This window comes from Ricinus communis, chromosome 7 (genome assembly GCF_019578655.1).
Source record: "Ricinus communis isolate WT05 ecotype wild-type chromosome 7, ASM1957865v1, whole genome shotgun sequence".
Classification (NCBI taxonomy): Eukaryota; Viridiplantae; Streptophyta; class Magnoliopsida; order Malpighiales; family Euphorbiaceae; genus Ricinus; species Ricinus communis.
The window spans coordinates 21,703,952-21,728,417 of record NC_063262.1 but is presented as its reverse complement, the minus strand read 5'-3'; the positions used below and the strand labels follow the sequence as shown (position 1 = coordinate 21,728,417).

At 30.5% G+C, this 24,466-nt stretch overlaps 3 protein-coding genes across 3 annotated transcripts; 2 read left to right on the top strand and 1 right to left on the bottom strand.

Moving 5' to 3' along the window:
• The first annotated feature begins 10,905 nt into the window (after positions 1–10,905).
• On the top strand, positions 10,906–13,787 carry LOC8282548 (protein NRT1/ PTR FAMILY 6.4). The gene is made up of 5 exons (XM_002525277.4): positions 10,906–11,129; positions 11,214–11,334; positions 11,424–11,641; positions 11,831–12,378; positions 12,632–13,787. Exons 1-5 carry the CDS (start codon positions 11,127–11,129, stop codon positions 13,509–13,511), a joined length of 1,770 nt encoding a protein of 589 aa, XP_002525323.1. The 5' UTR covers positions 10,906–11,126; the 3' UTR covers positions 13,512–13,787.
• A 5,981-nt stretch (positions 13,788–19,768) lies between these two features.
• Positions 19,769–21,681, bottom strand: LOC8282547 (50S ribosomal protein L30). The gene is made up of 3 exons (XM_002525276.4): positions 21,509–21,681; positions 20,203–20,410; positions 19,769–20,109 (listed from the first exon to the last, which is right to left on the bottom strand). Exons 2-3 carry the CDS (start codon positions 20,392–20,394, stop codon positions 19,978–19,980), a joined length of 324 nt encoding a protein of 107 aa, XP_002525322.2. The 5' UTR covers positions 20,395–20,410; positions 21,509–21,681; the 3' UTR covers positions 19,769–19,977.
• A 32-nt stretch (positions 21,682–21,713) lies between these two features.
• LOC8282546 (glycine-rich RNA-binding protein 4, mitochondrial) lies at positions 21,714–23,084 on the top strand. Its single transcript, XM_002525275.4, has 4 exons — positions 21,714–21,948; positions 22,042–22,110; positions 22,419–22,525; positions 22,628–23,084. Exons 1-4 carry the CDS (start codon positions 21,858–21,860, stop codon positions 22,739–22,741), a joined length of 381 nt encoding a protein of 126 aa, XP_002525321.1. The 5' UTR covers positions 21,714–21,857; the 3' UTR covers positions 22,742–23,084.
• Positions 23,085–24,466: the final 1,382 nt, after the last annotated feature.

Here is a 24,466-nt window from a genome sequence, read left to right as displayed (position 1 = left end):
ATTCAATAGTACTCGAACCTAAATGGGGAGAATATCATCAAATCAATCAAATCCTCCACAAGGAAATCAGTCATCATGGAAAAGGATTATGGTTATGCAGATCATCATTGGTTTGTAGGTAAACCTGAATATGATTATGAGGGGCCTTGAAGGTTTTGTGATTGTGAATTGAAGGTAGTTAAATGGGTCCTAGTGACAGAGAAAAACACAAGAAAGAGGTTTTTCATATGCAAAAATAGAAAGGTAAATGGAATCCAATTGAAATATGTTTTTAGTATATTATGTTACATCTAATCTGTATTTTGTTTGAATTTTTTATTTTTTATAAAGGTTATTAATTCCTTGAATGGTGTGATATGACTTTTCAATTCGCGCAAATGAAGTTATCAATAGGTTATGTGATGAAATTTTAAAGATAAAGAGGAGAACCAAGAAAGGTGTTAATGAACTTGATACTTGTGTCCACAGCTTACATGAAGAACATAATGTTGTTGCTGGAGTTAAGGTTACTAGAGCATTTTGATTTAGTAATTTAGAAAGAAAGAGAAAATGAGAAAGGTAGATATGAGTTAATAATTTTAAAGGAAAGAGTAAAAGTACATTAATTTTAGTCTATAGTAGGTTTACAGTTGTTTAGAATTAGGTTAGGTTATAACTAAAGCTAAGTAGGAAAGATAAAATGAAGATGACGAGGACAGAAATTATAAAACGCCTCATTTTATAAATAGATTATCCGTATATATCACTTTTCTGTTCGCTCTTCTACTGTATAATGGCAGTTATGATCGCTGTGCAACCCAAATTAAAATTAAATAAATTTTTATAAAATAAATTAAAATTAAATAATCAAATTGAAATTAAGTATATATTTAAGTTACTGTTGGTATGTTTATTTCAAAAAAATGCAACTAAAGAAATAAAGATGTTTTATGCCCATGTACAAACAACCTTATGACTAAGTTAGAGTTCTAATTCATTCAACATTTGTAAACTCCCTTTCATTCATCAAAAAATATATATATATATAAAATAAATCCTAAAACATACCATTTTTATTTTAATATGTATATTTATTTTTAATATATAGAATTCAAACTTACGTGTAAATTTATGATTCTTCTATTAATTTATTAATTTATAAGTTACATTCTTAATTAAATAATAATCTAATTTTAGAAAGTAGAATTTTGATAATATTTTTAATATTATATTGACTAATAAATTATTTTTCTAATTGCACAATAATTCTAATCTTAAAAGTTATATTTTAAATTATACTTTTAATATTATATTAACTAATAAGTTAGCTTTCTAATTATACAATAATTTCCTAATCTTAGAAAATAGTAATATCAACTGTATTTATAGTATTAATTTATATAACAATAAAAATCAATTGATAATTTTTTTTTAAATAACCTTTATATTATTAACTAATAAAATCTCAAAATAGTAAACCTTTCTTAAAAATAATGAAATATGTTTAATTTTGTTATTATTTTTAAGATATTATAAATAATTAGAAAATATTATATATATATGTATGTATATATAATAAATTCTAAAATATAAGACTTTTCCGACATATTTATTTACTCTTGACATATAAATTTTTTTTGTAATTTTATAATTTATATACTAATTCATTAATTAATAAGTTAAATTCCTATTAAATAATGATTCTCATTCTAAAAGTTAATATTTTAATTATATTATTAATATTATATTAATTGAAAAGTTATTTTTTAATTGGACAATGTTTCTAACTCAAAAATAATATTTTAAATTGTATTTCTAATATTATATTAACTAATATATTAATTTTCTAATATAGAATTATGTCTAATCCTGAAAAATAGTAATACATATTAATTTATATAATACTAAAAATTAATTAATAAATATTTTTAAAATAATCTCTATACTATTACATTAATAAGATCTTAAAATATTAAAAATTTGAGAAGAATATTTCAAAATATTTAGTTTATTATTACTATTTAAATTATTAAAAATAATTGTAAAATATTAAAAAATTTGATAAATTTATTTATAAACTTGATTTATATTATTATTTGATAATTAAAATAATTACAATTATAGTGCAATGTATGAGTAAACGATTAATCCTATTAAATTTTATCTATAAACTCAATTTTATAATAAAAATAATGATGAATGGTCATGCAACACGTAAGTACATTACTAATTGTTTTAATTAATAGAGTTAATATCGAAAATAAGATCCAATAGAATTTTCAATTATTCAATCTGTATTTTCAAATAAAATATCAATTAGAGTCATTCTAATATACTCTAGGTATATAATACTCTTATAAAATTAAAAACGTTAATCATATTAATTTAAAATTAATATTTATCGATATAACTGGATAACTGCCAAGCTAGTCATACAAATAATTTTCATAATCAATTATCCACTACGTAAAGAATACCATTTCTCTCTTTATTCACTGACTAAATAATGGATAGAATCGACATTATCACCATCAACAGATCTATTAGGATTTATTATCTAGAATGGAGAAGTATCTTTAGATATACATGTAGCAAATCCAAACAAATATCATAGATGCTCAGTTTTATTTTAAGATTTGTGTTTGCTATATTTAATACGGTGAAAATAAGGGTTTATACATCACTTAAGCTTCATTGTCTATTTTCAGATAATATTAGTCAAGAGAAGAAAATATAGAAAAAAATACTCAAAAAAGAAGTTTAAATAGGACTGTTGTTATCGAATATCCAAAATTAAAACGTGTGGTCTGCTATTTATTGGGCTAGCCAAAAATTACTATTCACATAGAGGCAATTTAATTATTTTATATAATTTTTAGAATTTATATTAGATTTATTATGGGATAATATTTGATGGAGATAAGGATATTTATAGTCTTATTTATTAGATAAACTTATCTTGAATATATTTATCTTTAGGGAGACTTATCTTAGTCGATGACTCTTTTATATATATCTCTACAAATCTATATCTGAAAAAGAAAAAAGAGAGTTTCTCTTATCTGCTCTTTACTACATCTCACATCTATATCTGTCCACTATTTTTTTTTTCAGCAATTTTCTTTATGGTTCATCTTCTACAAACACATTTAGTTTTAATTTTCATAATTTTTTCAATATCTAATGAGTTTTTCAAGAAGTGCAGAGTAAGAACCAATCATCTCCATACCTTGAACGATTCTAGATTTCGAGGAAGCTTTTACTTTTAGTCTTGTTTGTATGTTTTTCTATTAAATTACAATGATCGTTGGATTAAATAATATCATATTAGTTTTCATAAGTATTTAGTTTAGTCTTTTTCCTCGTGCATGAACCTTGTTATATTTTTATTTAATTAGTGATTACTTTACCTTCATATCTTTATTAGTTTCAGTTAGTTGACCATTATATTAATTTAACAATAGTAATTATTATGAAAATCTTTAGATTGAATGTATTAGAAACACCATCTTTACTTTAATATATATTGGTATTAGCTTGAGTAATTAAGAAAAAATAAACATTATCATCTTATTCATTAGATCTAAGCTTAAGGTAAAAATAAAAAAAATTATTAAATAATTGGTTAGACTAATTACTACTTTTATCATATAATTTTCACCAATCATATCATTTGCATATTACTTGATAGTTTATTATATTTATTTTATAAATATTCCAGTTTTTCAGATTATTGGTTTAAAATGTTTATATTCACTTTTAGTATTTTTATATAATAATTAGTTTATATAATAGTAGCTAAGTTTCTTGAGGGATCGACCTCGAGGTGAATTTACTCTTACTATAAGAATAATTTGTGCACTCGTGAACACTAATTTAAACACATCAATATATGTCTTGTTTTATTTCATTGCTATTTAATTTAAATACTGGTTGGAAATCATCTTCATGTATTTACTACAATATTCAATTGCTTTAATAATTGATTTTTTTTAATTAGTAATGAATTTGAAATAAAGTGTTTCATTCAATAACTATTTGGGATTTAATTCTATATAGTTCTTTTTTACTTTCCATACAATTTATGAGTTTTTTGCTTTTTTATTAATTGATAAACATATATTTTTTAATTAATTATGTATACATCAGATTTTATTTTTAAGTGGTATAATGCTATAATGGTATTCTAGCAAATTATATATATATATCTGCAATCTTTAAACATTTTATTCTTAATATTATGTAAGAATTAATCTAAATAACGGAATGATTTTTCAAGTGTAGAACCTAAACAACTTTTCGCATTTATTCTTATTGCAGATTCTGACTATTTCAGACTTTTAGTACATAGTGACATCATTTTTATCATAAATTTCTTCAAATATTTGTTTCAAGAAAAAAGTTCTCACCAGATATTTAAAAGAAATGAATGAAAAACTAAATTTTACTTAATAGTTTAAAAATACTAATTTAGAATTCTGTTAGAATACCATTATAATATTTTACCATTTTAAGTCTATTTATTATTTATAAATAATTAATCAATATTATTTAAATAACTTATTAGTTTTATATGTCATTCTACTAATTTAGATCATCATAAATTTATATATAATTTTTAATTATTTATATAAATTAATTTTATATAAATGAATTTTATAATTATTAGGTAACATTTATTAAATTTAAAAATAAATAATAAATAGAAATAACGTATTTTCTTAAAGAAAAATATCCAAAGAAAAGAGATCGAATAAGCCGTGGACTACACAACATGGAATTATTAGTTCCTTACATTCGTCATAAAAGTGAAAATTCACCTAGTACAGATGAGAGAACTCAAACCCAAGATCTCTCACTCCCAAAAGTAAAGACATATATTAATAATATAAAAATAATATATTTACTTAATCAATAACTAAGGTATTTATATGATTAACTAATCTAGTATTTAATTATGTTAATAAATTATTAAACTTAAATTAATATAAATTTTTATAATTTTATATAGTATTATACACTAATGTTATATTAGAATGGCTCATTTTAAACCTCATTAATTTTTGAAAAAAAAAAAAAAAAAGAACACTTTACCTCAATCTTTTCTTTTCTCTCTTTGGCTCTTTTTTTTCCTTCCTTCTCTTCTTCCATTTTATTTCATTCTCCTACTTTTTATTTCAAATAATAGGTAAGAGATACTGATCTGAGCTGAAGATTGTGTTTTTGTGGTCCAAATAAATTTCCTTTCTCTAGAAAATAAATAAATTGGTGCCAGATAATTTAGCTGGCACTCACTGCTACATAAATCAAAACTCATTCAGATTCATGCACAAAATTTGATCAAATCACTATCCCATTAATATTTTTCAATTTAATCAATACCATATTTGTATTAATCTGATTTCTATCGTATTTTTATGCTGATTTCTTTCAATTTCATAGTGTAAAATGACATATGGTGTAACAGAATTGCAACCATTTTTTTTTTTTTCCAATTAATCAAGGAGCAAATGCATAGTCAAAATTTTATTGAAATTCATGGAGCATGTGCATGGTTAAGCTTACAAATTTATTTGTTTTTTCAATCTGGACTGTTCGCTCAATAGTTAGAGATGGGTTATTTTCATATAGAAAAGACAAGCAATGCCATAAAGATTATTCAAAAAAAAAAAAAAAGTATTGAAGAATTATCTATAACCACAGAAACAACTAAAACAATAAATAAATAAATAAGGTATTTTGTTAAGAGTACCATTCTAGTACTCTACTATTATAAGTGTATTTTTTAATTATAAGAAATTAATTGGTATTGTTTTAAATAATTTATTAATTATATACTTTTTATTAATTTAAATTACCAATGAATTTATATATAGTTTTTAATTATTTAAATAAATTAAAATTGTATAAATAAATCTCATAATTGTAAAACGTCATTAATTAAATACTAAAATTATATAGAGAATTTTAAAAAATAAATATAATTTATTTGATTGATCAATAAATAAGTACGATATAATTAACTAATATAGTATTTAATAATATTAATAAATTATTAAAATAAAAATAAAATAAAATAAATTTTTATAAATTTATATGGTATCGTATAGTATTTGACTCAATAAATAAAATTCAGAAAATTGTTCTTCATCCTTCTGCTGACTATGGAGATAGGACGAGTGGTGGTGATAGCCTTCATTATGATGATCTTCGTGACCTTCTAGAATTAGTTAAGATTAGATATGATTTGCATGATATTCACTTATTAGGTTAGTAGTTTAAATAATTTAAATGTTATTATCAAATGTTATACAATCTTATTGAAGAAAATGAAATTCACTTGCTCCTTTAAAAAGATTCAAAAAAACCAAAACTATTATATGGCCACTTGGGAAGAGGGGAAGTATAAAGAATGAAGGAACTAAATTTATATCTTCTATATTATCCCAGCTCTTCAAGTTGGAAACGAAATTCCTTTTTGCTCTTTTATTTTTTTATTCTTTATTAAAATTTATATTTTAGTTCACCTTTGATTATTCTTTAAATATGTGATAATTTTATTAATTAATTTTAATAAATAATTTATTATATACTTTTAGGGAATTTTAACAGTCTTTTTTTATAATAATTAAATAAAGCGGTGACGTGCATGTTGAATTTTCTTTTTATAAATAGTGAAAAGAATAAAAAAAATTAATTTTAATGTTTAAATTATCTAACTCGTAAAAAATATTTATAATATTAATATATAATTTAATAGTATTGAGTGGAATATACTTTTTTTTATAGAATTGCAATTTGTTAGCCATCAACTTCATTAATTGGTGTTAGTTTGAATAAATCTCTTTAATTATAAATTTTAACTTTTATATTAAGATATCCTCTTAGCCTTCCTTAATGAAATACTTATAAGAATGGGAATAAGATAAAAGATAAAGATACAATAAAAGTAATCAGAATTATTTATATGCCTTTATGAATTCAGAAATTCAAATTTTGCTTATAAAAGTGAAAGAAAAAGTAGTAAACTTATAACTTAGTTTATTTTACGTGTTTAGCTTTCGAGGGAAGGAAATAAAAGGGTGGTTCTATCAATCTAAATAAAAGATAATAAAGAAACATAATTTATTTTTTCTCCTCTTATTCTTTTCTTTTTTTATCAGACTTCTTATTCTTTTCTTCTACACTATTGTTTCCATCATTAAATTCAATTAGTAGAGATCTTAGAAAGCAAACCAATGCAAAGTTGGATTTGACTTTGAATTGGAAGCAAATGGACACATAAACTGGACCTAACAAAGGGTTGGGGAAGTTTTATTTTTTTTAAAACTACCTCTTGAAAAACTATCCTAGCTTTCCATGGACTAAATACTTAGCGATTTGAGTTTTAATTATATATATTTACCAATAACAAATTACTAACTAATTTTATAGAATTTACACCAAGCACTTACATTCATGATAGCATGTCCACTTTGCTCATTCATGATAGCAACCAAACCCTATAGGTTGCTTTGGATGCAACTTTACCTTTACCTTTACCTTTATCTTGAGTTATGTTGATTTTAGCATTGCTTTGTATTTTTAAGAGATAATTACAAATTTAGTGTTTTGATTTTAAATACCTTTTATTTTAGAGTCTAAATTCTTTTTATTCAGTTAAATGTTTGAATCTGCTAATTTATGCAGTATGGTGTTTCTTATAGATTTTATAGATTAAAATAATAATTTAATTCAATTTATATATAAAATGATTTAAATTCATTATTAGTTACAAATTTTTCTACTTTTTATTCTTTGATCTTTTTTCTATTTTTTAGTTAAATCTTCTTTTAATACTAAAGAAATTAAGATGTTTGTTAACTTTTTAAATCTTTTAATCATTTTTCTAAAAACATTTACTGATCATCTTTTACTTCTAAAAATTATCCTTTTCTAAAGAAAATTTAATACCTTTTTTTCTTTTCTTATTGTTTTGAAATGAAAAAATATAATTTATTTTTATACTTTTAGGTGAATGCAAAAAATAAAAGAATAACAAATAATATTTAATTTTTCAATTTTTTATTTAACGAATGAGAAAAAAGTTTTTACTATTTTTTCTTTTAATTTCTCAAGAAGCAAACAACATTTTTAAAAAAATAGTCCTAAAAATGGATAGAAAAAAAAAAGAAAGAATAAAAAAATATAATATTATTTTATGAGAGGGCATTTAAATCAATTTATTATTCAATAAGTCATATAAGTGTAGTAAGTATGTAGTGTCCTTTTTATTTCATATCAATTAGTTTAATAAATAATCATTAGTATATGTTTTAGGGATTGTTATGGATCCTCTTTATGATAATAAAATAAAATAGTGATATTAGGTTTTCTTTCTATAAATGATAAAAAAGGTAAACTCGTTAAAAAAGGTTTATGATATTAATATGTGGTCTAGTACTACTAAATGCAACATATTTTTTATAAAATTATAATTTAGTGCTTCGTCAAGTTATTATGAACCACAAACAATTTGTTCATTTGCATGTTGAGGGCTTTACGGGTAAGGAGTCTTATGTCACCGCTGCATACGCTAGCTCGATTCCTAGTCTAAAGCAGCTTCTTTGGAGCGAGTTGCAATCCATTGCTGATCATACGACAGAGGCCTGGATTACTGGGGCTGATTTCAACTCCCTTCTTCATAAATGAGCCAAATTGCAAAATACAAGGACCAATTTATGGCTTTTGCCAAAATTTTACAGTCTCCTCATTTTATTATCAATTCCCATATCACCAAATTGGATAGGTATCACCTTCTTCACAAATTTTTAAATTTTTTAATATTTATATTTAGTTGAAGTTTATTAAGAAATTTTATTTTATTTAAAAAAATATAAAAAATAAAATAAAATAAAGATAACAGGATATTTTGACGATATAAAATATATTGACAAATTAATATAGAATTTATTTCAAAATTCTACTCATTTTGTTAGAATTTAGTTTAGATTTAACCAATTCCATACAAAATTAATTATGTAGAATTCTAAATTAACTTTCACTTCATTGAAATTACATAAACTTTGTATTTCCAAATAAATTTCATATATTTTACGGATTTTAATCAAATATAATATAGTAAATAGTAAATTAAAATTTTTACCAGCTACGCCAAGATAAAATAAATTAGTAAACAGATGAAAATAAAAATTCCACTAATGGTTTTCAGAGGAAGAAGCATACTATATATTGGATATAGGTTATGATGTTATTACACTTGAGGTATTAAAAATGAAAAAAAGAATTAATTCTAATTATGAAACTTTCACCATATTACTATTTTCTTTTTTCTTTTTTTTTTTGTTTCTTTAAGATCAAAACTAAAAATGAATTTAATATTTTTTCTGAGAAAGAAACTATCATTTAAACTTGGCAATAAAATAATACAACATAAAAACTGTCTCGTTTGAAAAACTTTATCTTATAAAATTCATATAAGAAAAACCATAATTTAGAAGAAAAAAAAAATGCAATCCATAAAATAACAAGATCCTGCCAGGAATACAAGAGTGAAAGTCAAGAAAATCATCAGGGCACAGTATAATTAACCATTTATAATATCTTCAGTATAAATCTTCAAAAATAAAAAAATTATCTGTAATCATATATAGATGATGATAGATCAGAATTAATTTTACTAAAGTTATTATTAATTATTACTTTCAACTTGGCCTCTAGTTGTCAGTCATATATTTGTCTCTTTCTAGCCTAATAATCTCCTCCTCCTATTTAAATAAAATGTTGCAGAACTTTAAAGAATAAAAAATTGTTAAATACTTTACATTTATTTACATACCAAGACCTAGAGATATTATTGTGAACTTTTTCAAAAATCTTAGCCATTTGGCCCACCAAATTATCAATTTCTTGCAAACAAAAGCATAAAATACATTGGAGTGTATCTTAGCAGACAACATAATAAATAAATGAAGGAGACAATGTCCTACCAATACCCCCCAATAATTATCTCAAAGCAACTTTTTACTTGGCCAACAGGCTGGGAAATAAACTCCAAAAACCCTTTCCTAAGATATTCCTTTTCATTGAGGGAAGAGAAAGTAAATCCTGTGATAGAGATGGATCCAGACTTTATGTTTTGCAGCAACATATGTCAAGATCTAACTAATCAAAACTATAACATAGGGAATGTGTTTTGAGTTAGGTGTTTTAGTGTAGTGTTTTTCACTGAAGTATGTTGTTTTTCTAAAGGATATGCGAGAAAAGATGACTGTTCTTATTATATATTAGCCATTCATCGTAAAATCACTAATAACTAATAATATAATATAAATTATTAATTATTGGCGACTTAACAAGTATACAAATTGAGTCCAACCCTTTTAATTTAAGATCAGTTTCCACTTACTTAAATAATCAAACAGCCACATACCAGTTGTTAACTCCACGTTCTCATATGCCATAAAAGATTGGAAGGAAGACAAACATTCCACGTAACAGATATACATAGATCAAATTCCATGCTGCTTTTGAGTTTTCCTGGCGATTAGAGCATTGATTGATTACCTGACAAATATAATACAAAAAAAAAGTTTTGCAGATGGATCAAAATTTATCACATGGCTCAATCATTGTACTGTGCTGTCATAAATCGAACGATGGAGAATTCCTGATGAAACCCGCATTGCAAAACCATACGTCCAACTGCCCAACATTTTAGACAAATATTTTCAGCTTATAATTATGGAGATGATAATAATGGAGATAAGAACCAAAAATAGAAGTAAAGGATTGTCACTTTCCAATGCTTGTGCTTGCTTTGATTAAGGCAGTAGTGAGCACCAAAACCACAAGCTTATATAATAACTCCAAAAGGTCACATGGTTAGCAGCAACAAAAATACAAACCAAGTTACTCCTTGCCACTAGAAATTGTGGAACTATTCCCACTCTACCAAATTGCCTAACCCTTATCATATTTCCCTCCTATTCATGCACCCTTTTCTCTTCTTCTTTAATAGGTGTACAACATATAAAGGCTGAATAGCACTTGTTTCTCAACTCCAATCATACACTCTCCCTGCATTTGTACCTTCTGTTCTGAACTTCCAGAGCAGAGCTAACCATTGTAATTTTTCTCTCACAGAGATGGTAACTACTTCCTTAATCAGCTCTTTTACTAAGTCTTACAGCTTTCCATGAGGCTCTTTCATTAACATTTTTCAATTCTAACAGGTTTTAGTAACCAGCAGTGGAGATAAAGTTGCTATGCAGCATGAGACAGCAGTAGATTTTCATGGAAATCCGGTGGACAAGTCGAAAACTGGAGGATGGCTTGCTGCAGGACTAATTTTGGGTGCTTTATTTAACTTATATACGTATGTCGTTTTGAGTTGTAATGAAGCTACTAGCTCTATTAACTTCAGTGGAGAATTCTTTTTGCAGGGACTGAGCTCTCAGAGAGGATATGTGTGATGGGCATATCAATGAACCTAGTGACATACTTAGTTGGAGATCTGCATATTTCATCTGCAAAATCTGCAACCATTGTCACCAACTTCATGGGTACTCTCAACCTTCTTGGTCTCCTTGGTGGTTTCTTGGCAGATGCTAAATTTGGTCGGTATTTGACAGTTGCAATTTTTGCATCTATAACGGCCGTGGTAAGCTCTGAGATTTCAGGATACTGTTGAGCTGCATGCTTTCTTTATATAATTGGACAACTAACATCCTTAGGCCTATTAAGATTTGCTCATCATGCTGTCAAGCCTTTGAAACATTCATCTTTCAGCACCAAAACTGCATGCTTGAGACTTGAGGTATTGCTACTGATCATTTTTTATCTGCATCAGGGGGTGATTATGTTAACATCGGCTACAACCATCTCTAGCATGAGACCTCCACCATGTGATGACTATAGGAGACAGCATCATCAGTGTATCGAAGCCAATGGGCAGCAATTGGCGTTGCTATACGCAGCGCTCTATACTATAGCACTTGGCGGTGGTGGAATCAAGTCGAATGTATCAGGTTTTGGATCGGACCAATTCGATGCAACAGACCCCAAGGAAGAGAAGGCTATGATCTTTTTCTTCAACAGATTCTATTTCTGCATTAGTATTGGGTCATTGTTTGCTGTAATAGTGCTAGTATACGTACAAGATAATGTAGGAAGAGGGTGGGGATATGGGATTTCGGCAGGGACAATGGCAATTGCAGTAGCTATATTGCTTTGTGGAACACCATGGTACAGATTCAAGAAGCCTCAAGGGAGTCCTTTAACAGTGATATGGAGGGTTTTCTTCTTGGCTTGGAAGAAGCGGGGCCATCCCCATCCTTCTCATCCCAGCTTTTTGAATGATTACCAAAACTCCCGGGTCCTCCACACAGAGAAGTTCAAGTAAGTTTGTCTTACCAAAGCAATTATTTCAACAAAAGACATTTCCCAACATTCTCAGGCTCAAGGACCTTAATCCTAAAACTTTTGTCCTCTAGTTAAATCTTTATGCTGTAAAATAATCATCTATTCTGAGAACCTAACCATCATTATTATTAGCGTCAGAAGCTAATTAGAGCCAATAAATTGAAGACACTTTATTAGTATTTTGAACTGAAATCCACAAGATTTTGTTTCCCTATATGTGATTTGGTAGATGTATCGACAAGGCTGCAATTATGGATGGTGACGCCTCTGCTGATGGAAACAAGAACAACCCTTGGATAGTATCCACAGTAATGGAGGTTGAAGAAGTGAAGATGTTACTCAAGCTCATCCCTATTTGGTCTACATGTATCCTCTTTTGGACAGCCTACTCTCAAATGACAACTTTCACCATTGAGCAAGCAACCTTCATGGACCGAAAGGTTGGCTCTTTTACAATTCCAGCAGGTTCAATGTCTACTTTTCTCTTCATCACCATTCTCCTCTTTACATCCCTCAACGAAAGGCTTTTCGTCCCGATGGCTCGAAAGCTCACCAACAATTCCCAAGGATTCACAAGCCTTCAGAGAATTGGTATCGGACTCATCTTTTCAGTAGTTGCCATGGTTGCTGCTGCTCTTATAGAGAAGGAAAGGAGGGAATTCGCTGTCCAATATGGTACTCAAATAAGTGCTTTCTGGCTAGTCCCGCAGTACTTCCTAGTGGGTGCAGGGGAAGCTTTTGCTTATGTTGGACAGCTTGAGTTTTTCATCAGAGAAGCACCCGAGAGGATGAAATCAATGAGCACAGGGCTTTTCCTAAGCACACTCTCAATGGGTTTCTTTGTTAGCAGCTTGTTAGTGTCTATAGTTGACAAAGTGACTAAGAAGATATGGCTTAGGAGCAACCTGAACAAGGGAGAGTTGGACAACTTCTATTGGCTGCTCGCAGCGCTAGGATCGTTAAATTTTTTTGCTTTTCTCGCATTTGCAATGAGACATCAGTACAAAGTCCTGCAGTATACTAAACCTTTCGACTCTGGTGAAAAGGAGTTGAAAACTCCAAATGATTTGATGGTCATAGAGATGGAGAAGGAAGGACCCCCTGTATAACGCTCTCCAGTCCCTTTTCTGTTCTGTCAGTCTTCACATATTCGTATTTTCTTTCCAAACCAATAGGAACAGAAAATCTATAGTTGTGTTTTCATTTGTCACTTGCTGCTGGCATTTCATCATTCAATTTTCAGAATCCTTGAAATTAGGGACCCTTAAGATAGATACAATGTTGTGCGAAGATAATTTAACAATTTTATAAAACTATTCTCAGGCTTGCATCAGTTGTATGTTGTATTTTTAGTATCAATTCTTAATCAAATCATAGTTGTGAGACTTTGTATGTCGAGCATCAATCATTATTAAAAAGAAATTTGGTGTGTAAATTTTATTTTTTATTATTTTAGAGTTTAAATAATTTTTTTACTCAATCAAGTATTTGAGAGGAAAAAAAAGAGCTTCAACTCTTAAAAATACTAAATATTTTAAGAGAATCAATCTCTTTCCCATAACGTTCACCAAAGATTTTATCTCATAACCCAAATCATAATTTTCCCTCTTTTAATAGCAATCCGAAGCCATGTCTACTTTTCTTTCATTCATCCTCTTTTTTTTTTTTTTTTTTTTTTTTTTTTTTATCTCAACTTGAATATTACCCTTCTGCAGACTCATCGCCATGAAAGAACTCTTTTTTTGATCTTTCAGCTCTGCTGTTTAATTTGTCTTTTTGCTTTCTCAGTATACCTCAAAACTTGTTTCTTTCTCTACTACTATTTCTACTATTCTTAAATTCAATTGGCTAAAATTCCTTCCTTGAACAAAACTAGATATTGTGGAATTATATTGAATATTTGACGACATATTCTGTGCCTTGCTAAAAAACCGATCTGTTGAAGAAAACAGAAAGTAGCTACAACCTTTTTGGTCTCAGAGGCTGCACAAGCTAGGTTGCTTGTGCAGACCTTTCATCACTGACCAAGGAAAAAAGGGAGCATCCTTTCCTGCAAAGCAGGAAAGATCACTTCACCTTTTTCCAAAATTCAGAAATGTCCATTAGAAAGAAACTCAGAATCTCAACATGTATATAATTCCATCTCAAGTTGTAAAGAACTCAGAATTCTTATAACATTAAAATTCATCACAGTTCTATAAAATTCTACATGGTATCAGAGCTGGTTTAAAACCAGTCATCATCTACCCCATCAACTCAAAATCAAGCCTAAAAAATGGCTCACTCAGAAACTACAAAAATCACAAACATTGTTCTGCGAGACAGTCAAAATTATTTTGAGTGGTTAAAATCTGTTTCCATTGCCCTCAGCGGCAGAAAAAATTAGGCTTCATTACTGGAAGTAAACAAAAACCCAAACCTGTAAATCCAGAGGCTCCAATAGAAGAAGAACTTGACAGAATGGAAGAGTGGCAGACAACTGACCACCTGGTCATGTCTATGATCACTAATACCATGGAAAGCCAGATTTCTCGACTGTGTATTCTTATGGAGTCATCAAAGGCAATCTGGAAAAAACTAAAAGGCCTCTACGGGCATCAAAACAATTTTGCACGCATTTTCAGATTGAAGCAGGAACTTTCTCAAATCACTCAGGGAACCAAGAATCCCTCAGAGTATGCAACAGAGATATTAACTAGATGGGAAGAGTTACAAAATTTCCTTCCTCCGTCTAATGATCTAGAAGAACTCCAAAGAAGAGCAGAACAAGACTTGATTTATACCTACCTCAGAGGCCTGGATTCAAGCTACAAAGGCTTGCATTCTCAGATCCTCCTTGCCTCTCGTCTGCCTTCGATAAACGCTGTGATAGTGACTATTCAACACGAAGAAACCAGAAGGAACACTATGAATAGGTCATCAGAAAGCACGGACAACCATTCCTACCTTACCCATCGAGACCAAGCCCGACAGAGAGGAGGGCCGAGCACCATCCTGCGATGTGACCACTGCAAAAAGCAGGGACATCACCGCGATGGTTGCTGGCACCTTCATCCGCAGCTTAGGCCATCGAAAGGGTGGGAGGGGGCTGGAAGCTCGAAAGGAGGTGAGAGGAGAAGCGGGGGGAGCGGGATGAGAAGGGAGGAAAACCCTAGAAAGGGTGTGCATTTGGGAATGGGGGCGTCATATACTGAAAAATATATGACGCCTCGACCCGAAATGCAACCCGAGTTTCTAGGGTTTTACCGACCCGACCCAATCTGGTAACTCGGCCCGACCTCTTGACCCACAGTTTACATGGGTCGGACCCTCCACCGGGCCAGCCCCACTCGAGCCCATCTGCCGAGCGAACTTTAAGCGACCGAAGCGCATTAAGCCCAAATAGGCTCCCGTGCCCACCGGTCAGCCCAAATGACCGAATTTTTGGCTCAACTCCAAGCTTTGATTCGACAACCTCATAGATTCGGGTCGGTTCAACCAGACGGGTCAGGTTCAGTTCAAAACAATTTATTTAATGATGCTAAATCTTATCAAAATGCATGGATTATTGACTCCGGTGCTACTGATCATATGACTTGGGATCTTGCAAAACTAAAAAAAATTCATTCCACCAAGGATTCCCATCATGTGACAGTTGCAAACGGGAACAAGGTCAAAATTCATGGTCATGGCACCACAAATTTATTTAATTGCAACATTAATGATATTTTATTTTTGCCTGAATTTAATTCTAACCTTTTATCTTTTAGTAAGATTACTCGAAATTTGAACTGCAATGTCATTTTCTCACCATTTTCAATCTCCTTTCAGGATCGAAATTCTGGAAAGACGATTGGTAAGGGATACCTAGAAAATGGCCTCTACTATCTTCACAGTCCTCCTAAGAAATGTCTTATGTCAACCACTCCCATCCCTGGCATGCTCATGTATCAAAGATTTGGGCATCCCTCCGACTCCGTCCTAAATAAATTATTTTGTTACAATTTAAACTCTAGTCATTGTGATGTGTGTAAATTTTCCAAGAACACACGATTGCCTTTTTCCTTGTCTTCAAGCATGTCAGAAAAACCTTTTACTGCCTATAATCATTTTAGATATTTTGTCACTTTCATTGATGATTACTCTCGCACTACCTGGATCTATTTATTAAAAGGAAAAAATGAAGTTTTTTCACGATTCCAAGAGTTTTTTAATTTTATCAAAAATCAGTATAATGCAAATTTAAAAAAATTTTGCTCCGATAATGGTACGGAGTATGTAAACCAAAATTTTTCTATTTTCTTTAAACAACATGGGATTTTGTATCAAACCACATATGTTAACACCCTAGAGCAAAATGATGTTTTTGAATGCAAAAATCGATATCTTCTCAATGTCACTCGCACCCTTCTTTTTTAAAATAATGTCCCTTCCATTTTTTTGGTCGGATGCTCTCTTAACTACTACCTATCTTATCAATCGGTTACCTACTATCACCTTAAGGCACATGAGCCCTCTAGAAGTTCTCAAAGGCCGTAAAATAGAATTAGGACATTTTCGGGTCTTTGGTTGTGTCTGCTATGTCCATATAAAGCGCCAGCATAAACTAGACAGAAGCTCTATCAAAACCCTCTTTCTAGGATATTCCTCCACCCAAAAAGGGTACAAATGTTATGATCCTGTGACCCATAAAACCTATGTCTCTCGCGATGTCAGTTTTGTCGAGAATGATCCCTATTACACCACTCCTACTAGTACTGACTTTACCAATGGTCCTCCCCCCTCTTTATTTCCGCTTAACTCTGATTTCCCTCTTAGCAGCTCGGAACAGGATTGTCAACTTCAAGGGGAGTCCTCTCTCGTCTCCAGGCCAATTCCTTCAAGGGGAGACAATCCTACTCCAGAAGTTCAATCTCAAGAAGTAACAGAAGAAGCAATTGCCTTGCGAAGATCTACTCGACAAACTGGACCTCCTGTGAAATTTAGAGACTATGTGTCTCATACGGTAACATACCCAATTAAGAATTTTATTTCCTATAATGTCTTATCTAATCAATACCGCAACTACTTATGTCAGATTTTCAACCTCGTTGAACCCACAAACTTCTATGAAGCCAACACTGACCCCACTTGGTGTAAAGCTATGGAAGAAGAACTTCTTGCTCTATAAAGGAATGAGACATGGAGTATTGTTCATCTTCCACCAAATAAAAAACCTGTGGGATACAAGTGGATATACAAAATCAAGTTCAATAGTGATGGAACCGTTGAAAGATACAAGGCAAGACTTGTAGCCCGAGGTTTCACGCAAACCTATGGAGTTGACTATCAAGAGACGTTTGCTCATGTAGCCAAAATGAATATGGTCAGAATCCTTCTCTCAATAGCAATCAATCAAGATTGGAATCTATTCCAAACGGATGTCAAGAATGCCTTCTTATAAGGAAACTTAGAAGAGGAAGTTTACATGAAGCTACCTCCTTGACATAAGTCAATCTCAGACACTTCCCTGGTATGTAAACTAAAGAAGGCAATCTATGGCCTGAAACAATCCCCGAGAGCATGGTACGCCAAACTCAGCCGTTTTTTATTAAGCATTTTTTTAATAAATGTGAATCTGATTCATCTATGTTCGTTAAAAACACTAACAAACACACTATTATTATTTTAGTATATGTTGATGATATCATAATAACAGGGAACGATGATTAGGGGATAGAAGAGGTCAAACAGAGCCTAAAAAAGGAATTTGATATCAAAGACCTAGGCCAACTTTCTTATTTCCTTGGTATAGAAATGGCGAAATCTGATGAGGGAATCTTCCTATCTCAAAGGAAATATACCATTGACCTGTTAAAGGAAACAAGAAAAATATGAGCTAAACCGGCCATCACTCCAATGGAAACCAAAGTCAAACTCAATCTTGAAGATGGAGAACCCTTAACCAACATAGGGCATTATCAGCGCCTGGTAGGAAAACTAATTTATTTGACTGTCACTAGACCTGATATTTCATTTGCAGTTAGTATGGTAAGTCAATTCATGCATGCTCCTCGCTCCAGCCACCTCGAAGCCATAGACCGGATCCTTAAATACCTCAAGAGAACACCCGGACAAGGAATCTGGATGAAGAAAAATAATTCCACTAACATAGTTGGTTTTTCTGATGTAGATTGGGCTGGAAGCTGTGACAGGAAGTCAAGTGTGGTTGCTAGATCAAGTGCTGAAGCCGAATATCGTGCAATGGCATCCACAGCTAGTGAACTCATTTGGATCAAACAAGTCCTCAAGGATATAAAGATTGAAAGCAAAGAACCTACGAAAATGTATTGCGATAACCAAGATGCCCGTCACATAGTGTCTAACCCAGTATTTCACGAGCAAAATAAGCACATCGAAGTAGACTGCCACTTTATCAGAGAAAAAGTTCAGAAAGGAGAAACTGAAACACCTTATATTAAGAGTCAAGATCAGTTGGCAGACATATTCACAAAATCTCTTGACAATCAGAATCATCACTCGATTCTCAACAAGATAGGCTCGATAAACTTATTCGAACCCATCTTGAGGGGGAGTGTTGAAAAAAACAGAAAGTAACTGCAACCTTTTTGGTCCCAGAGGCTGCACAAGCTAAGTTGCTTGTGCAGACCTTTCATCACTGACCAAGAAAAAAAGGGAGCATCCTTTCCTGTAAAGCAGGAAAGGTCACTTCCACCTTTTCCCAAAATTCAGAAGTATCCGTTAGAAAAAAACTCAAAATCTCAGCAAGTATATAATTCCATCTCAAATTGTAAAAAACTCAAAATTCTTGTAACATTAAAATTCATCACAATTCTATAAAATTTTACACGATCCTTGTTTACCAACCGCAACCAAATCCAATTTTTTAAGCACTTGTTTTTATGTGTTTCTCTTTCAATGCTTGTAAATAACTCTATGTTTCTTGCTTTTCTTGGTTATTTTAGTTATTGCTGTTGATACCCAAAATCCCTTTTAAATCGAATCAATCAATATACATTTGATTACAAACCCTAATCTCTCACTTTCACGGCTTAGAGGAAAAGATAAAGATATTGACAATTAAAGTATAGACATGCAACGATATACTCGAGCCAAGACATATAAGGTCATTTTCGTCTTTTTAATAAACTCTCTTTAAGCTAACATGACGTGTCAAGCTGTTTATGTGAGAAAGCGAACCCACAATACCTTGTCAGCACTCGAGCGACCCAAAATTGCAGCCCAGCGCCTTACTAAATATTAATATACTCTTTTCTTGATCATTACACAGAAAAATTATTTAGACATCAAAATAATTTAAAAAAAAAAAAGACCCAAATTTGTAATTATCCCAGATTAAAACAAAGGGCTCGGGAAATAACAAATGTTTAAAATGCAAATAGTAGTGCTACTTGGCAACTTCTAAATTAAATTTGGGATGATACACAAACCAAAAAGTAGGATAAACATCTGAATCCATTATGTAAACAAAAAGGCTCTCAGTTTGTAACATCAGCCATACCTTCAAAGGAGACATTAATATTACTTCAAGAACTAGAGAGCAGGCCTCTAAAGTACATAAAACAATTGGACAGTCTACGAAGAGCTGCTTGCTTCAGCAGGCAAGTGTTTTATGACCAAAGGGGAACGAAGTGCTCGGCGCTTTGCCTCATTTTCTTTTCGGGCCTTGTACATCTCTTCTGTCTCAATAGCAACTAGCCTCTTGACCTGCAGAGATACATAACATTTTATATCCATGTCAATGACAAAACTGTATAAGCTGCATAGAGTTAAAGAATTAGATTAAGTTTATACGAAAACCTGTTGAAGCATTCCCCTGACAGTTGGAGTATTCCATCGCATGACAGTGCGATTGCATTTGCGAAGACGCAATGCTTCTAAAGTACGCCTGTGAAGTTTCCTGGTACCAGGCATGCCCCTTACCAAGGTTATGTATAAGTTAGGACTCCACGCAATTGGTACCTGGGCTTTGAAAGCCTTAAATGCATTCATATCTTCACTTTTCTACCTGCATTACCCACAAATACACCTTAGCCATGTCATTTTCCTTTGTAAAACGATTCATAAAGTTGAATTCAATAGTAAAACTGAAAAATAAAAGTTTTTAAAAAAGGAAAAACAAAAAGTGAACTTTCAAAGAAAAGAAAATGACATTGGCTAAAATAAACTAATCAAGCTGAAAATCATGAAGGCATTGTGGGCATAGGCAATCTAACAATAAGGACATTTGAGGCACATGACAATCAGCCATCAACCCGAAATCTAATGATATTTCGGCCGTGGGTGTCGCTGGGTTGCAAATACTGACTAGCATTGGCATACTAAGGCTTACAGATTATCATTAGAATAAATCTTTAGAGTGCTTAAAAAATTTAAAAATGCAAGAATTCAGTCCAATTAAATTAAATTTTAACTCATAGTTGCTAAAAAAAAACAAGGGATTTTGAAAGAAATCAGATCAAGTGAAAGCTCACGTGATTTTCCAAGAATTGAATTCTATTCTGGTAAATGATTAGTACCAAACAAGACCCTAAAGGAAACTAGCAGAAATCAGTTTCGTGGCTTACGTAGCTGATAATGCAGAAACATTAAGCAAATCAAGAAACCCACAAATCAATGCATATCCCTAGAAGCATGGCATTCTCTTTATATTGTATAGTATTCCTATAAAAGTTCTTGGAAAATGAATCAAGAAAACAGAAAAAGCTTTTGGAAAAAAAAAACTTATGGGAGCAGATTTAAATGGATGCATTATGTGCAAACAATTCTTGATCTTTATGAAAAGTGAAATGATAGAGAAGTGAAATACTATTAATTGTGTTTTTATAACTGCCTATGAAGCATTTTATGTTAGAAAAATAAATTAATAAATAAAAGATCTTCTTTATCATGGAATTAACACAAAAGGCGTAGACCCATAATGGGTTCAATTCAACCATTAAAATAAACCTACACAGACTCAATTTCTTTTCTTTTTTTTCTTTTTAAGAGACATCCACAAATAAAGGAAAAGAAAGAAAATTTAAAAAAGAAAAAGAAAAACAAAAACAAAACAAATCTATGTTCCAAAGAAAAGCACTAAATAACGAGTTTACACAGGTATTACCACTTCTTCAGACTCGAGAACTTGTCAGTCTATGGAAAACTTGTTGAGAGGCGACCAAACCCGTTTGAAGAAGAAGAAGAATGACAACTGCTACCAAGAAGATGATGAAGACTTGAGTGAAGGCTTGAGAGTATAAGAATGGGGCGGCCGGCCGTGTGAATGACAATGGCTTGAGATGAAAACCGATCAAAAAGATACTACGGCTTTCACTCAAGGGTGTGTTGACAAATCAGGCCCATGTCTACGAAGCCCAATACAGTTTTATTCTTTGGCCCAGTGAAGTACGGCTGTAAAATGAAGAAGCAGAGCGGTTAATCTGGTAACTTCTGCCCACCAGAGCTAACTAACAATGAACAGAGCTCTAATATCCGTTGCTAAAAGAGCAACAACACTTCACAACTCACCTTCTCCTCCTCCCAATAGTAAACTTTTTGTTGCAGGTTTCTCTCTCTGTTGCACCAACCCCCATGTATTATGTTGTGTTGTATTTTGCTTATTATTAATTTTAATTAATGAATTTGTGTATGTTTCAGGTTTGTCATGGTCTGTCGACGAGAAATCCTTGAAAGATGCTTTCTCTTCCTTTGGAGAGGTCAGTGAAGGTAATCCACTATCAACTACATTTCTTTAGCTTAGTTGTTTACCTTTTTTTTTTATCTTGTCACCCACCTGTTTGATGAATTGCCTTAACGAATATAATTGATTGGCATCTGTTTGATATACAAAGATCTTAGATATTCCTAGATTCTATGGATACCCTTTTGTAATTGAATATGATCAATCCAATCTCTTATAGTATATGTTTAGCATTTATTTTGGCATTGCAGAAAATGTAATTGTGTTAGTTTTTCTTTTTGTTCATCTTTAAACTAGATGTAGTCTGTAACTTATGCGGCTGTTTGTGTCTCAGTGAGGATAATGTATGACAAAGATAGTGGTAGGTCGAGAGGCTTTGGGTTTGTCAATTTTTCGAAAGAAAATGAGGCTGTATGTGCAAAAGATGCCATGGATGGGAAGGTGATGTATATATAAACATGTTTTAACATCTCTTTTTTAACTTGTCTTCGATGTTCATTTTTTGTCAATAAGTTGAATTATGGTGTTAGTTTTGATTTGCAGGCATTGTTAGGTCGACCATTGAGAATAAGCTTTGCTCTTGAAAAAGTTCGTGGCGGACCTATTGTTGTTCCTCGCCTTTCCAGTGCAGGAGATAATTCCAATCGCAATGCTTGAACTCCTTATTGAGTGTTTTGGCTCATGGTAATGGCATAGTGCTGTAGTACTATGGACTATGAGCTGCAATTGTAAACCAATTGGAACTGGATTATTTGATAATTGTGGCCTTGGGAAAACTTGTCTACTTGTAATGTTCTGTTTGGAACTGGAAATTAAAATGAGTAGCACAGGAGAAGAGTGATAGGAATATCATAATTGTTCATTCACTCTGATAAATACAGAGATTCCAAGTTCCAAATTGTACGGAGAGTAGCAAAAATTACTAATACTAAAGCTTTCTTATTTGCAGAACAGATGCAACTACCAATTAAACTATATCTTAACAGCCTTATTTTATTTATTTGTACTAGTTGTGTTATACATTTGATCTGTAACCGTATATTGGTGTTCTTTTTAGATGGGATTGACCTTTCATGTGATGCTCAGAACCTGTGCTATGATGTTTTAGTAGGGGATGCTAAGTTGTTCGCTCTTGATTTTGCTTCTTGTAAGTGTTGTTTTAGTTACTAGATTGGTCATGCCTCAACTCAATAAGAAATTTTTTTTTTTTTTTTTTTTTTTTTTATGAATTTGGATAGAGGATGTTTCACCAGACACCATGAATTAGAAGAGTATTGAACTAATGCTATCTGCCAATTAGGGGCATAATCAAGCTAAGTCAAGCCTACCTAACCTTTTCAATATTTAAGCTCGGCCTCACTTAAACTGAACTGAGCTTGAGATTGAGGTTTTCTTTTTTGTTTTTGAATTCAAGCTTTCTTCATTTTAATTATTCAAACTGGAGCCTTAGTTTGAGATCAGCTTATAATTAGTTTGATTATAAATTTGAACTCAAGTTTGAATTTAAATTCGAGTTGAAACTCAAATTTATTGAATATATAATTATAAAATTTTAATTAAAAATACAATAAAAGACTTATCAATAAAAAATCTTGAAGTAAACATTAATTAGAAATACATAAAATTAAACTAAAAAACAATAATATAGTCACAAATTAGAATACAAAAAATTTAATAGTCGTGACATTTTCATCCTCAATGTAGACAGTATATTAAGTTCAAATGTCTATAACAAAAAAAAAAAGGAAAATTTTGCCAATTTGTTTATTATATGTTCACTTGTATTAAATTAAATCATTCACATTAATAATTATTATTTATGTATGTATTCTAGTAAATAATTATTTTATTATGCTTTACTTAACTTGTCAGATTATTTATATTTAGGGTAATTACTATATACCTCTTATATTTATTTATATTATACTAATAACCCCATAACATTTAAAAGATATATTTGTTTCATCCTTTTGTTTTGTAATTTTATATTAAAAACCACTTCCGTTAGAATTTCCGTTAAACAATTGGTAACTAGGTTTAGTTTTATATTATTTACCCCATGATTTTTAATGTGATATATAAATTGTCCCTTATAGTTTATTTATTATACTAAAACTTCTTTGTCTAAATTTTTATGCAAAGTTAATTTTAATTTTTATATAAAAATAATTAATTAGTGTTTTTTAATTATTCTAATTTTTAGCATAAGTAAATTCTAGTAAAATTAAATATCTAGAAAGTACTTATATTAATTAAAATATTAAAAATTCATATAATTTAACTTTAAATTGTTAAAATAAGATAGATATTATTCTTACTATTAATTTTATTACAGTAGTATTGTAACTTTAATAAGAAATTTGAGGATCAAATCATATTTTT

Coding starts and splice junctions, on each gene's coding strand:
- LOC8282547 (XM_002525276.4), bottom strand. CDS start 20,394: ATGAATGCATTTAAGGCTTTCAAAGCCCAGGTACCAATTGCGTGGAGT. Junction 20,110..20,202: donor TCAGGGGAATGCTTCAACAG/GTTTTCGTATAA, acceptor GTATCTCTGCAG/GTCAAGAGGCTAGTTGCTAT.
- LOC8282546 (XM_002525275.4), top strand. CDS start 21,858: ATGAACAGAGCTCTAATATCCGTTGCTAAAAGAGCAACAACACTTCAC. Junction 21,949..22,041: donor TAGTAAACTTTTTGTTGCAG/GTTTCTCTCTCT, acceptor TGTATGTTTCAG/GTTTGTCATGGTCTGTCGAC. Junction 22,111..22,418: donor CTTTGGAGAGGTCAGTGAAG/GTAATCCACTAT, acceptor TTTGTGTCTCAG/TGAGGATAATGTATGACAAA.
- LOC8282548 (XM_002525277.4), top strand. Junction 11,642..11,830: donor TTGCATCTATAACGGCCGTG/GTAAGCTCTGAG, acceptor TATCTGCATCAG/GGGGTGATTATGTTAACATC. Junction 12,379..12,631: donor CTCCACACAGAGAAGTTCAA/GTAAGTTTGTCT, acceptor GTGATTTGGTAG/ATGTATCGACAAGGCTGCAA.